The sequence below is a fragment of the Lagopus muta genome, chromosome 1 (assembly GCF_023343835.1).
Source record: "Lagopus muta isolate bLagMut1 chromosome 1, bLagMut1 primary, whole genome shotgun sequence".
In the NCBI taxonomy this organism is placed as follows: Eukaryota; Metazoa; Chordata; class Aves; order Galliformes; family Phasianidae; genus Lagopus; species Lagopus muta.
The window spans coordinates 29,816,816-29,831,018 of NC_064433.1; the positions used below are offsets into that span (position 1 = coordinate 29,816,816).

The window sequence follows — 14,203 nt, forward strand, 5'->3', positions numbered from 1 at the left end:
CACCAGCACAGCATCTGTCCCTTGCAATTGCTTAATTGCAGAAGTGGTGCTGACACCAAGCAACAGGCAGACGAAATATTTTATTTTAAACGGGTTTAGAGTTGCTATTTTTGACAGATTTAATAACAGAACCCTTCCTAATTAAAATGAGTGAAATAAAAAGTGTTGGCATTTGCGTATGAACATCTGCAGTAGCATTGTTCTTTATCGTTATTGTACACTGTGGGACAGTATGTTTGGCCAGTGCTGACTCTCAGATTAAGAATTATGGAAAGTATTTAACTTGATGGATGATCTCGCTTTCCTGAGGACTGGAAAACACTCTTAAATATCAAGAGCAATAAAATTAGTTCCTCCTTTTCCGTATCAATTTTCACAGGGTGCTTTTAACTATTTTGTCAAATTTGTGAAAAATTGACGATATAAACCACCGCAACTGAAAACATAAATAACAATTTATTAAATATTGATTAGAATTGCTTTTCTGTTTCCTACACTCCATCTGAAGCTGGAAGTTTTGACAAATATTGGCTAACTGCTTGGTGGTTCTATTTAGTGTTTAAATATACTCAGAATATATGCCTGTGCGTTTCTTTATTTAGTAAGCCCATGTATGTTATTATATATTGTATTGATTATATACACTCATTTCTTTAATGAGCAATAATAGAAATACAGAATTTAAGATTTGATTTTGTCAGTAATGTCTCAAATGTATGTGGTACTAAGCAATATCTAGAATTCCTCCTAGCTATGTTTAGCAATTTCTAAATAACCCAGCTTAGTGGAAATTATGGGTCAAAGTGCAATGAAAAGTTCTCACAATACAATGTCATATAAATCTAAGAGCTACTTTTGACTCAACACAGGTAGGTTTTTTTTCTGGAGAAGGTATGGTCAAAGGGCAAGAAATTGCTTTTTGCCTCTTGGAAAAGACAAAATGAAGAAGAGGAAAATAGTCAAGAGTTTGCCTTTCATCTCTTCAGTTGATCTTAGCAGAATTCTTGCTATCTGATCATCAAAGCTACAGCTTCATAAAAGATTTGGCAGAGGGTCATGCGAGACAGAAAAAATTCTAAGTATCTCCAACAAAGAACAGCTCAAAGTTGCTAGTAAATTGAAGATAGTATTATCTTCCCTTTGTGTATGTTTGGGCAAAGAACTGTATTTGATATTTGAGCAGTGAAAAGCTCTACTTTCACTGTGTGACAGTTTGAGAAATGAGGTTCCGTCATGGGCCAGAACTTGTTTTAGTAGTACACTTTGTCCTGTTGATTTTGACATGAGGAATAGAAGGTTCAGATTGGAAGCAGTTCTTGTTCCCAACATTGAAGTTTTCTGTGAGCTTACATATATGTATAAATACACATAAATATATTTCTTAGCTTGTCTTCATATTCCTATATGCAAATTCTGTTTTGTTCAGTGTTCAACTTAATACAACTAACACAGACAGGAAGCTTGTTGCGTTCCCTCAAGATGTGGCTGGATACAGTCAGCGGTGCTTCTGGTATAGCTCTGGAGAGTGAATTCCTGGCATGGAATTTGAGGGTGTCTTCAGGCAGTCAGGACCTAAGATGACCACAGCACATTGTGTCTTCTCTCAGGCAAGACTTGAGAACATCAGTAACTTCATGCTTTGCACTGATCTAATGGAGTAACACAGGCAAGCCAGCCTTCCAGTTTGAACTGCCTTTGTCATGGCCCTTAATGTTACTGAGTGAAAACATGCACTTGGCACAGACTGTTCACAGATATTGTTGGGAAACTCTTTTGCCAGTAAGGTTGGTGGCAGTGCTGTTACTTTAGAATTCAAACAAAAATAAATGATGTGCCTCCTCTACTCCTGAGAAAAAGCCAGAATTTCTTAGGTTTGCATTAACACTGGATATTGGTTGCAGTAGGTTGCAAAGCAGGTGTATTCTCCTCCTCTCCCTTTGTGACTTTGTGTCCCTTTTGGAGCTCTTCCTCCAGAACATACTTCAGCGTTTTGGAGTCCATCTGCTGCTCTGGCACATGGTGCTCTTTCAAGAACTGCTAAGGCATGGGATGGATGAGTGGCATTTCAGATGCCAGACTGCAGTTGCCAAGATGACAGGCAACTGGCATTCTGAACTGCACAGTCTAAGCTGTGATGTTCCCAGGCACACTCTTTGAAGAGGAGTTCCCAAAGTGCTAGATTCGTATGGCAGAAGGTCTTTATTTCTTGCTAGTTATGGATCTAGATAATTTTTGATGTATGTGAATGCAGTTATGCATTTAGACTGAATGACTCCATTGCAGATCCTGGGAATAAAAAGGCTCATTGTTTTCTGCACAACTAGGTCTGGGCTCACATTTCATATGCTTACTATGGAATAGGTGCAGAATAAATGGAGAATAGTTGTGGACTAGTCTTCCAGAGCAAAGCTCCTTTAGGAGGTAACTTGATAATATAATTATATCCAGGAGGCAATATGACAACTCTTGCTCCTGATATCCTATAAAGCTGAGTATCACATGTTGTCCCTCCTATTCAGAAGGGGAAATAAGCCAGGCCTGCCAAAAGAAAACGGGAACAGTAGTTTTGCCACTATTTGATGATACCATTTGTGAAGTAGACCAGAGAGTAGGAATGGAAACATCTACTGGAGAATGGATACTGGCAATGGATCTTGACAAAAAAATTTAGATTCTCACAGTGCTGTGGATTGGATTACTCACCACATTAAATTTTGAGTGTTTTTCTTTCTTTGATTGAACATTTTGGATTTATCCTCCTAGAAGAGATATTTAGGAAATCTTCCCTATCGTCAGTATTTTGGAGAGTGGATGGAGGTAGCCCTGGTGTTTTAATTTCAGATCATTGTCTGCACATCTCTGCTCACCTACAGACGCTACTCTGATTTTTATTTTTATTTTTTTCAGGGAAAGCATATTGGCCTCAACTGGCCCTATATTTCTCGTATCGCTTTTTCTCTCTGTGATAGAACGAGTGCAGTGGCTTTGCATCCTTGAAGTTTGTGTCCAGGTTATTTTTTCCATTACACTTTACAAGTTTTTCTGGTTTATTTCATGTGTTTCTGACTTCTGATATCCTGAGAAGAATTTTATACGTGATTTTTGAAAAAGCAGGAGTTGTTTAAGAGAAAGGTTCAGTATTTTCAGCCTAGAGGCTAAAACAGGTGGATAACATTCATTTTGGACAATGTAGGTATGGATGGATGCACAAAGTGAAACAAAGCACACTGCTTCCAGTGATGTTCTGTTAGCAGAGTTCTTTCCTTTACATAAGCTGTGAAGTGCATTGCATGCCAGCCTAATGTGCACAGGTTTATGAAGTTTGTCTCTAGGTCTATCACCTCATAACAAAGAAGCCCAGTGCATGCTCTGTGAGCACACTGTGAAACTTATGGACAGAGCAGAAAAAAATATATAGTTTGATATTTTCAAGAGCCAGAATAGAATATGCATGACTGCTTACAGTACAGATTTGACCCTTGCAAAGACTTGGCAAATGAGGGCCAGCAGTATGGATTTAGTTTGACATGTGATTTGATTTGACAAATTCAAGACAAATCTCTGTCTTAGCTACCAAAAATTGTGGAGATACAAATTTAAAAAAATCACCTGCTATTAAGAGGTGCCTGGCAATGGTAAGTTCCTGTCTTCAACCTTTCCCTCAGTTCAGTGTAGAACTGGAGATTTTAGATTGTTACTAACAGTGATAATCATAGTTCTGACTTTTCTGGATCTCCCTAATAAATTTTACTTCTCAGTATGTAGTTAACTAGGACAGTGGTTGTTTTGTTTTGTTGTTGTTTCAGGAACTGCTTATTTTTATTCTTCAGAGCACCCTTGTATCTTGGAGAGTAAGGGCTTTGCTGTAAAATCTGTGTTACCATATCTGATTAGGTGACCAGGGCACACAGTTGTTCAATCCAGCAAACCAGACTTAGAAGTGAAATATGAAAGGGCATTTCCTCTGTGATGAGGAGGAAGAAGCTGTACTTCCTAATGCCTGCTAGAGAGAAGAGTCATCCCACTCTTGCCGTTCTCTTCATAGTCCTTCTATAAGCAGAAGATGGAGGGTTCCTCCCAGCAGTGCTGTGAATGTGATGACATAGCTCTTCCTTAGTAGTGTGTGTTGCAAAGTAAAGGACAAACTTCACTGGCCTACTGTGGAGTAGCTCACATCTGTGTCATCTGATCCAAGTCAGGTTAAGCTAAATCCTCAGCTTCTCTTAGTCCCCACAACACTAGGGCTGTGCTGTACTTTCTCAAGAAATGGAGTGAACTCTAACCCAGACAAACTCAGTTTATAATAGCTCCCAAAACGAGTATTTTGCTGTTCTAGTATCATAGGTCAAAAGTACAACTGAGTGTTAATGCAACCATTTCAAATGTATCTTTCTAACCATTTTTATCGGTCTCACATTTTCTTATTCTATTAGCAGCCAAATTTTCTGCTCCCTTCCCTCCCTGGTTGACATTTCAGAATGAGTAAAGAAGTGGTTTTTTAAGTGTATATGCATTTCCTCAAGGAAATCAGGGCTTGAGCACGCACACTGGTCTTTGCATGCATGCTGATGGAGCATGCATAAAAATGTCTTCCTTTGCTTGCATACAAGCCAAATTCTGACCTTATGTGCTTTGAACTCTGGCTCCAAAATGCAAATGCATAATTTAAGGGGTCTGAAGCAGAATAGCGTTGAGCATAACTTCTGGGTACATGGTTCCCATAGCAAACTGTGCAGCCTTCAACTAAATTTCTAAACTACTAAAGCACTAGGAGACGTGAGTTCTGCAAAATGAGGATAAGGAAAGTCATTGCACCCAGCAGCCAGAGCAGCCTCCACCTGGCAGTGGAGAAGTGCTGAGGTCTATGCTTTTTCTGGAGAGGTTCCTTCTCATCTCAAGTGAGAACATTTACCACCACATGTGCCAAAGTGGAACCTGTAGGAGTCTGTCAGCTTCAGTACTCACAGGTGAGACAGCAGCATGGCAGATGTTTTGGAAATAAGCAGGCTTGACTGTTGTTGAGGTCTAATTAAGTATAATACACCTCATTCTTTTTTTTTCTGGCCCAGGTGCTGGTAATGCAATCAGGGGATACTGTTATAATGCCAACTACAGTGTTGAATATGACTGAATTTATTAAGAATGAAAATAAATGCGCAAACATAAAGCTAGCAGCAGTAAGTCCTTTTGTGTCTCATTATATTGTGGAAGAGATGGCCCATCGTGCCACAGAAGAATTGCTCATGAGTACAAATGTGTACACAACTGCTTATGTGCTTATTTGTGCCATAAAGACACAGCAAAGACTGATGTATAAAAATGAATGTCTGTAGACCGGCAGTCTGTGACTACTGCTGTACAGACTTTTCTTTCACTCTGCTGAGTACTTGCTCTGATTAGAAGTGCCATAGGAAGTATTCTTCACAGTTTTTACAGTCCTCAGTAGCTGAAGGAAATTAGACTTCATTGCTCTAGAACAAAGTCAACACTGCCACAATAATTTAGTTCTATGTATACATTCAGATGTTGGTATGCCTCTATTACAGCATGGATTTTCTGGCAGCTCTGGCTAATGGGAAAAGCCTTGTTCATCATCAGTTTACTGGCATATTTTCCTGCTTTCATTGGACCAGGAATTAAATCAGTTATCACTGCCATCTGAAAGGTGGTGAGGCACTGGCACAGCTTCCCAGGGAAGCTGTGGGTGCCTCTTCCCTGGAGTGTTCAAAGCCAGGTTGGATGGGGCCCCAGGCAGCCTTATCTGATGAGTGGTAGTCCTGCCCATGCAGAGTGGCCCTGGATGGTCTTTAATGTCCCCTCCAACCCAAGCCATTCAAGGATTCTGTCATTCTCTGAAAGATAGCACCAAATTGCTGCTGGAAGTGGTGCGGAACTATTTTGTAGGGATGTATTAGAAAAAAAATTATTTCAGTAGCATATCACAGAGTTGCGTGAAGTACACAGATGTGTCTTCAGGAATTCTCACATCATTCATATTCAGGCATTGTTGCTGTTTTTAATTCACTCTTCATTGACTTCTCAGAAATACTGTGTAAAAAAAATTGTACAAATGACATCTTAGGAGATACAGAGTGGCATCTTTCTCTACAACCCACAGAAAATGCTAAAGATTAATTCAATGCAATGAAAATTTCTTTCATACAGATGGATGTTTTATAAAAAATTCAGCCTTCACAATTAATGTCCTGTGGTTCCTGCAACTGAGAAAAGATTTTTCAAAGATTCTAATGTCCTTGGAGCCTTACAAAATATTCTCTCAAATCATTTATTTGTATTTGGTGAAGATTATAGTCTTTGGTGTGTTTTAATAGTTCTATATTATTTTACTTAATTGATTAACATCTCAAATACAAAATATGGAATGAAGAACAAGAGTGATATATGCCAGCCTAACTTTGCAGCATGCTTTGTAGTAGTTAATAACTTTCTTTTTATTGAGGGAAGAGCTAACTGCTTCCCTATTTTGAATTACATTATTTGTTTGGACACTTAGATTTCTTCAGTGTCTTTTCATCAGTGGAAATATACTAATAAAGCAATGGTTGACCACTAGAAGTAGATAAAATAGAATGCTGTATCTTCATTACAATCATATTCTCTCTGAACTACTTTTTTTTCCCTGCAGGACAGTTCTATTTACCCTGACCTCCGTAGTTGTGCTTGTCATCACTACCGACTGGATCAGCTGGGACAAGTTGAATCGTGGATTTCTGCCAAGTGATGAGGTCTCAAGAGCATTCTTGGCTTCTTTTATCTTAGTGTTTGACCTTCTTATTGTCATGCAGGTACGTTTTCCTAACGTTCCATTCCAGCTGCCAAGGCTGCCTGCTCACTCTGTTTCCACTAGAGCACAAGGTGTTTTGCCAAGACTATGTAAAGATAAGTAAATATTTAGTTTGCAATCACTATTAGTGGAGGCATTGTGTAACATCATTCTCAGTGACTTTGCAAAAACCCTTTCATGGTGACAACATTGGTGATATCTTTTCTTAGACTACGGAGAAGGAACTTTCCAAATTAGAATGTTTAATGAAAAAAAAAAAAGAAAAAAAAAAAAAAAAGACATCAGAAAAAGAAAGAGAAGCTAGTTGTATAAATTCATAGCTTAAATTCAAAGGATGGAGAAATCCAGATAAAGAATGAGTTCTGTGTTTCGAGCTTTTACAATACTCAGTATAGTACATTATAGTGGCATTTTAATAGATGAAAATTAATATTTGTTATTAAGATTCTACTTTCCACTTTGATATGAACATTTATGTACTTTCTTTGATGGCAGGTACTCGTATGCCTTCTGATAGTGAGGGTAGCAAGGGAGATAATTCCCTGTAGTCTGCCCGATGTCTGCTCCTTTGAATCTAGCTGTTAAGAAAGGTGTCTGGGTCACAAGTGTGTAGCCAAAAAACTTTCTTTGTGTGATGCAGTGCACTACCCTTTGATTTTTTGGTAGTTTGAGTCTTCTGTGAGAAACTCACCCAGTGCCCTGTGAAGAACAGGGTCATTTGGGCTGAGGCAAGGAAAAGGAATGTCAAAGCCTGAATGGCTTTTGCTGTTAGTTCTAGACATGTTAGGCTGTAAAACTGAACCTTAGCAAAGAATCCGAGAACTGAGGGGTCCTTTCTCTCCAATATTGTTAGCTGACTCTGCCAGAAAAGACCATTTTTGACACCGTTAGCTCTCTTTAATGAGATATCTATTACTTGTGTAATTATCATGGAGGTGACACTGCACTGGCACTCAGAATTTATCACTGCTGTACCAAGGCTGCATAATGTTGAATAGTTCAGTTTTATTTTCCAATGTCCACCACTGTTCAGTGTTCACTGTTCTTCATGGTTAGGACAAGAAGAATGGGAAATGGAATTCTATTTCAATTTCTAGCTTTCTGGTGTTTTCTTCATTTTATTTATTTTCATTTTGTTTACTCTTTCAAAAAGATTCAAGGGAATGTAAAATAAATGATTGTACTTCATAGGGCTATAATGAAAACGTGAATGAAAATACATGACATGTCAAGCTGCACTGAATTTGATATTGTTTGCCAGGTAGAGAAACAGACCTGTCTTGATATCAAATAATTATTGTCATCCTTTTGACTTTGAAAAATGGAGCTCCAGTACCTCAACCTTGGAGTCGTTCAATTCAGGGAATTTTATTTGAAACAGCCTGTCCTAAGTACTATTTCATGTTTTTGCAACAACAAAGTGAGAGTCTTCTCTTAATTGCATTTTTGACTGATGATAGTGTAATTGAGTTATTTATTTATTTAAAGTTATTTATTTGGCATGTGAACTCAGTTTGGCATGTTTTATTTATAGTGTAGTTCTAGCATCATTGCCGTTCTATACAGTAAAATCAGATTTAGACAGCAAAGCATTAAATCACAAGTAAAAATGATCAGGATTGTGATTATTTGACTGAAGTGTGCTGTAGAATTAAACGTTTCCAGAAATTCTTTTTTATAGTGTTGTTCATTTCCAGATATTTTATTTTTTTCAGATTTAGCAACCTTTAACAGAAAACTGATAAAATTAGCTCCAAAAAAATTCTTGGCATTATTTCTGTTTGAGGCTGATGTTAAATAAGAACACAAATGAGGACTCATTTAATTTACTGAATGCAAACATCTTCTGTCCATTTGAACAGCAGCATTAATGCTGCAAGTGTAACTGCTTTTAGCAACAAGAGAAAAATGGAAACCTGTTCTCAATGTTGCGAAAAATAATCACACAACTGTGGAGGACAACTTTGCTTGTTTAGTATTATTAGAATTTCCAGTGTATCTAAGACCCATGTATACAGCATGAAAAAAAGAATTGTCTCTGCCCTGAAGATCTAACTCTTTTCAATTAGACATAAGTCAGACAGACGTGTGAAGAGGAGAACACGAACAGCTAAACTTATATGGACAGTTATGCATGAGCGATGCTTAAGGGTAGGTGCACTTTTTACCTTTGTTTTCCATCCTGCAACAAGCTCTGGCCACCTTCCAGCCTCACTGTCCTTTTAATGTGTAAAGGCTCCTTCAGTCCAAGTGATAAATGGGATGTTCAGGGGACAAGTCAGGAGGCAAGCACAGATGAGCTTGGAGAATAAGGAAGACTTGTGACTGAAATGTAAATGTGAAAGTTATGACAGTAAAAATGTGAAAGTTATGACAGTAAAAATACTTAAGTCAACTGGACAAGATGAATCATGAGGGAGGCTGCAGGACTTCAGCATGACTAGGTGGCTCAGTCATACTGTACCCACTGACACATCATTTCAGGGAAGGGATAAAAAAAACTCACCTACCTGTTTTAGATATCTGTTTGTACATCTCCACCTCATTTTAATCAGCTTGTCCTTGTAGTCAGTGGAGAGGTTGAAGTACAGCTGAAGTGCTTTTAAACATACACAGTAGAACTGAGATGTTACATGCCCTACCAGTGCATGTTTCCCTCCTCTGAGGATAAACAGATGCAGTGTGTAGCTCAGAGAAGCCATCCCTTCAGCCATGTTCAGGGGAGAGGCTGTGGTATAGCATCAGTCCAGAACTGAAGATCCAAAAGGTCCTTCTCAGCTATTGTCACTCTACTCATGTTTTATCAAGGGGAAGCTCAGGCCACGTCTGACTCCCACTGGTAAGAAGATCTCTGATTCTCTCACTGCTTCCAGACTGCAGTGTGGAAAAGAGTCTGTGTATAAAGCAGCGTATCAGAAGTAACTGACATTCCAGGGAGTTGGAGAGGCCTTTATTCTAATCCTGCATACTAGGACATTTTATCCAATGTAGATAATAAGACTGATTTTTAAAAATAGATTGCAGGTTTTCCCACAGAGAAACAACAGATCAAATTCAGTCCAATGCAGGTGAGCATCAATTAATTTTAAGGGATGTGTTTGCTTGTAGTGAGAAACACCTTTATGAGCTTTTTATTTTTCTCCCACTATATAAAAGTGATGAAGTTAGTCATGTTCACAGCATGTTTAATTGTGCCTGCCCTGATCATTGAGATGCTGAGACACTGACATATGTGTGTTCCTGGCACCTATAGCATTCCCTGCTCTACATGGGCGTCATTCTGTTTTTAGTCTTAGTTTCAGACTGGGTGCAAGACCATGCGTAATAAAGCTGGATGTGTAATAATGCTATTATCATGTACTAGAACTTTTACTATTTTAAGGAAATAAATTACATTTTTACACCCATATGCAATGGAAAAGCTGTTAACTGAATGAGTAAGTATGAAAAATGTGTCTGTAATCCCACATTCCATATCAGAGCAAGCAGACAGCAGATCATGATATGTACTATTCTGTGTTATTTTTCTAATGATGTTCCCAGTGAGTTTGCCAATGGGTAGGAGCCTGTAATGCCTGGATTATTAAGTCTCATGTGTCTGGGGCTGATGGATTGTTTCAGCCCTTTCGTATCTTCCATGAGCAGGTTTTTCCAGACTTCTGGAAGACTGTGGAGCTTTTCAGCATCTCTGTGGAGTTACATACCATGGCAATAGCTACCTTGCTGAGCACTTTGCAAATCCTGTGGTATTAATTCTTGATGTTCTTATGGTTCACTGCAACTTTTTATCTGACAGTACAATCAAATACAAAGTCAGAGTGGTCTAAACTCTAGCTGAGAATAAGCCAGGCATTGCTTGTGGCTAAGATTCTTTGAGAAATCTCTGATGGTCCAAAACCTAAATAGCTAAATAATCCCATTAATTCCAGATGGGAATATGGTTGTAAACGGAGAATTTTTCAATCTGGATAACCTGAAAGAAATTGAAGTCAAAGAGAGTTAGATAATTAATCACATTTTTTTTATGAGTAGTGCTGCATCTCCCCTTATATAAGTGCTACGGTATCAGCACATGGAAAAGATAAAAACCAATTTCCAAATGCATTTTTCGTAAAACTTTTGTCTTTTAATTACTGTATCATGTAACTGTAGATCACTCTTGCTACTACAGTTGAAAACCCACATTTTTGTTGGAATCCTGTCACTTTATTTTCTTCTGCAGAACGTCTGATCTTCTGTCTTTGGAGGAGTATTAATAAGAGAATTGGAAGGTTAACAGATTGAGGAAAACCTGTCCTCAGGCTCTACTGTGCTTTTTCCTTCTAGTTCTTTGCATTTCCCTAAAATATATCTAATTTAGCTACTTTGTGACATGCATTATGATTTATATATGTCATTGTTTAACTGAAACTTTGACAGCAAAAGGGAACAGAAACTGCTCTTTTTAAAAGATAAATAAAGCAGGGACAGTTTCATTTATTCTGTGTTATCCTGGTTTTACACTAACAGACAAGCTGTTTTGTTTGCAGTGTTAACTGCAATGTGAGTCCATTAAAAACCACCATCAATAGCATCAAGTACATTCAAGAAGCTAAAATATTCTTGAAGTAAAAACACAGGCTTGTCCACACAAAATGGGTAAAAACTTGGCTTTTGGAGTTTTTATTTTCTTAGAAAGTCTATTAAACTTTGCAAACCTACTTTGTCTATGACTTTCAGCTTTACACTATGAAATTTGATCAATGAATTGATCAAATACATGAATACAATGAAATACATGATACAATGAAATTTGATTAATTTAATCAATGCAAGTAAGAGGAGAGTAGTGATTACATATGCAGAATGCACAGGTATAGTAGCTTTCCTTCAAAGCAACCAAGCAATGTATGATTTTGTGTTCATAGAGAAAGCACAAAATAATTTGTCATTCTGTAGATCCTTCCAACTGTAGGTTTGGTGTAAACATTTCCTTGTTTCCTAACAAGCAGCAGCAAGAACTACCAACCAATAGTTTCTTCCTGAGGAAGGAACCAAATTCTGAATGAAGAGCTCTAAAGATTAAGCCTTTTGCCAGCCTGGCTTCAATGTGCTCCTTTCTCAATTTGCATGTTGTTTGATCAGAGCTGGTTTCTGCAACTGTCCTTCTAAAAACCTCCCATCCAGGGTGAGCTTTTCTTTAATGAATATTTGAATGTCAGGGCACATTCCTTCAAACCTGTGCTAGGTTTTGTAGCATTTGCAAACACAGTAATAAAATAAAAACCAAAACCCATAAGAAACATCTGTGTTGGTGAAGTTGCCAAACAACATGCACGTCATCTCTGACACTCAGACCTTCTGCATGCGGGGGGTCATTATGTTTTATCTTCATTTACTGCTTGCCCTTTCAAGATGGGAATTCAGACAGAAGGGCAGGTGACCAGTGACAGGTGTTTCTGTGGAGCCAGGGTAGATGGAAATTCACCTTCGATAAAAATGACAGCAGATCCACTCCTCTTACTGGCATCCCTAGTTGTTGCCATATGGCTTTATTTCACAGTGAGGTGCCTGTAGCCATATACCTGAAACATTTTTTTTTCCTGATATTACGTGGAGTGTTTCATTTTGCTTGTCAGTAGCCAATTTTAGACACATCTGTCAAGCAGCATAGAAAAACGAGTAATTATTTTGATCAGTCATTGTGTTGAATTAAGTGTTTGCTGCAGAGCCCAGTGGTGAAAGAAGGGGTGTACAGTGCCCTACCTCTCATCAACTGCAGGGTCTCTGGAAGAAAAGGAGACAAGTTCAAGTGAGGTAACCAGCTTAACCCAGCTGGTGGCTGAGCACCACACAGCCGTTTTCTCACTCCCCCTCTTCCCAGTGAGATGGGGAAGAGAATTGAGAAAAAAAAACCCACCAAAGTAGAGCTCGTGGGTTGAGATAAAACTATTTACTAAGATAGAGAAAAAGGATAATAATTATGACAAATGCATGTATTTTTATATATATGTATATAACAAGTGATGCACAAGGAATTGCTCATCACCCCGAGTGATGCCCTGCTAGCCCCCTGAGTAGCAGGAGAGAGCCAGAGGAATTCACACCCTCTTCAAAACTCCTTCCTTTTTATGTCATAGGGCATGGAATATCCCTATGGCCAGTTTAAGTCAGCTGCCCTGGTTCTGTTCCCTCCCAGCTTCTTGGGCCCTTCTCACCCTACAGAATGGTCTTGGCTCTGCTTAGCTGAATCTATAAACATCAATGTGTTATCAGTATTGTTTTTCTGCTAGAACCAAAACATAGCATCATACCATGCACTCCAAAGAAAACAATCCCAGCTGAGACTAAGACACTGTAAAGGCAGCCTTTCTAAAGATCATCATAGATTTTTCTTCCTACAAGTCTCTTATGTAGGAGACCTTTTTTTTCTCTTATGCCCTTTCTATATCTTCATCCTTCTGTAGATCATGGAAATGTTCCTTATCAGCACCAATGTAAAATATTTAAAAATAGCACTTGAAATAAAAGTGAATTAGAAGGACCAGACAAGAACAATTTTTGATCTACAGCTTTACTTAACACAAACTAAAGTGACAGACTCAAGTACAGTCCTAAACACTGTTCTGCAGAGACATTTCTCATGGCATTGTTGACATCATGGCATTTCTGGAGCACAGGCCTTATGAGGAGCGACTGAGGAAACTGGGATTGTTCAGTCTGGAGAAGAGGAGGCTCAGGGGAGACATTATCCCTCTCTACCAATATCTGAAGGGAGGTTATAGTGGTGTGGGGGTTGGGCTCTTCTCCCAAATAACAGTGATAGGATAAGAAGGAATGAGCTCAAATTGTGCCAAGGGAGATTCAGGTTGGATATTATTAAAAAATTCTTCTCAGAAACAGTGGTCAGGCACTGGAATGGTCTGCCCAGGGAGGTGGTGGAGTCACTGTTCCTGGAGATGTTCAAGAAATGTTTAGAAATCATACTGAGGGATATGGTTTAGTGGGAAATATTGATGGTACGTAGATGATTTGAGTGGATGATCTTTGAGGTCTTTTCCAACATTGGTGATTCTATGATTCTTCCTGCTGGTTCAAACATAAGATATTGCCTGTCCTAGAAGTATTGCTTTTCTTTAATCTGCATGAAATTTCTTGAATCCACAACTACTACTCTTGCATTTATATCTGCATTGAATTTCTTGGTCCAAAATTGCTTTGCTTTATTTCGCTGAGAGTTACATTTTTGGGGGGCTGTCAGATGGCTTTTGAACACAGAACAGTAACTCCCCTGAGCTCCTCCTTATTCCCATCAGATACCTGTTTCCTCCTTCATCTGGGCATGTATGCAGTGTCCAGGGGATCAGGCCCAGCCAGCACGGTTTCATGAAAGGCAGGTCATGCTTGACCAACCTCATC

The 14,203-nt window shown here is 38.6% G+C and overlaps 1 protein-coding gene across 4 annotated transcripts in view; it reads left to right on the forward strand.

The window, feature by feature from the left end:
• The window catches only part of TMEM117 (transmembrane protein 117), a 193,852-nt gene that overhangs the window by 144,735 nt on the left and 34,914 nt on the right, over positions 1–14,203 (forward strand). For all 4 annotated transcript variants that reach the window (XM_048929230.1, XM_048929253.1, XM_048929241.1 and 1 more), the window contains one exon: positions 6,647–6,806. In XM_048929230.1, coding sequence (XP_048785187.1) covers positions 6,647–6,806 — 160 coding nt within the window. The remainder of the gene's footprint in view (positions 1–6,646; positions 6,807–14,203) is intronic.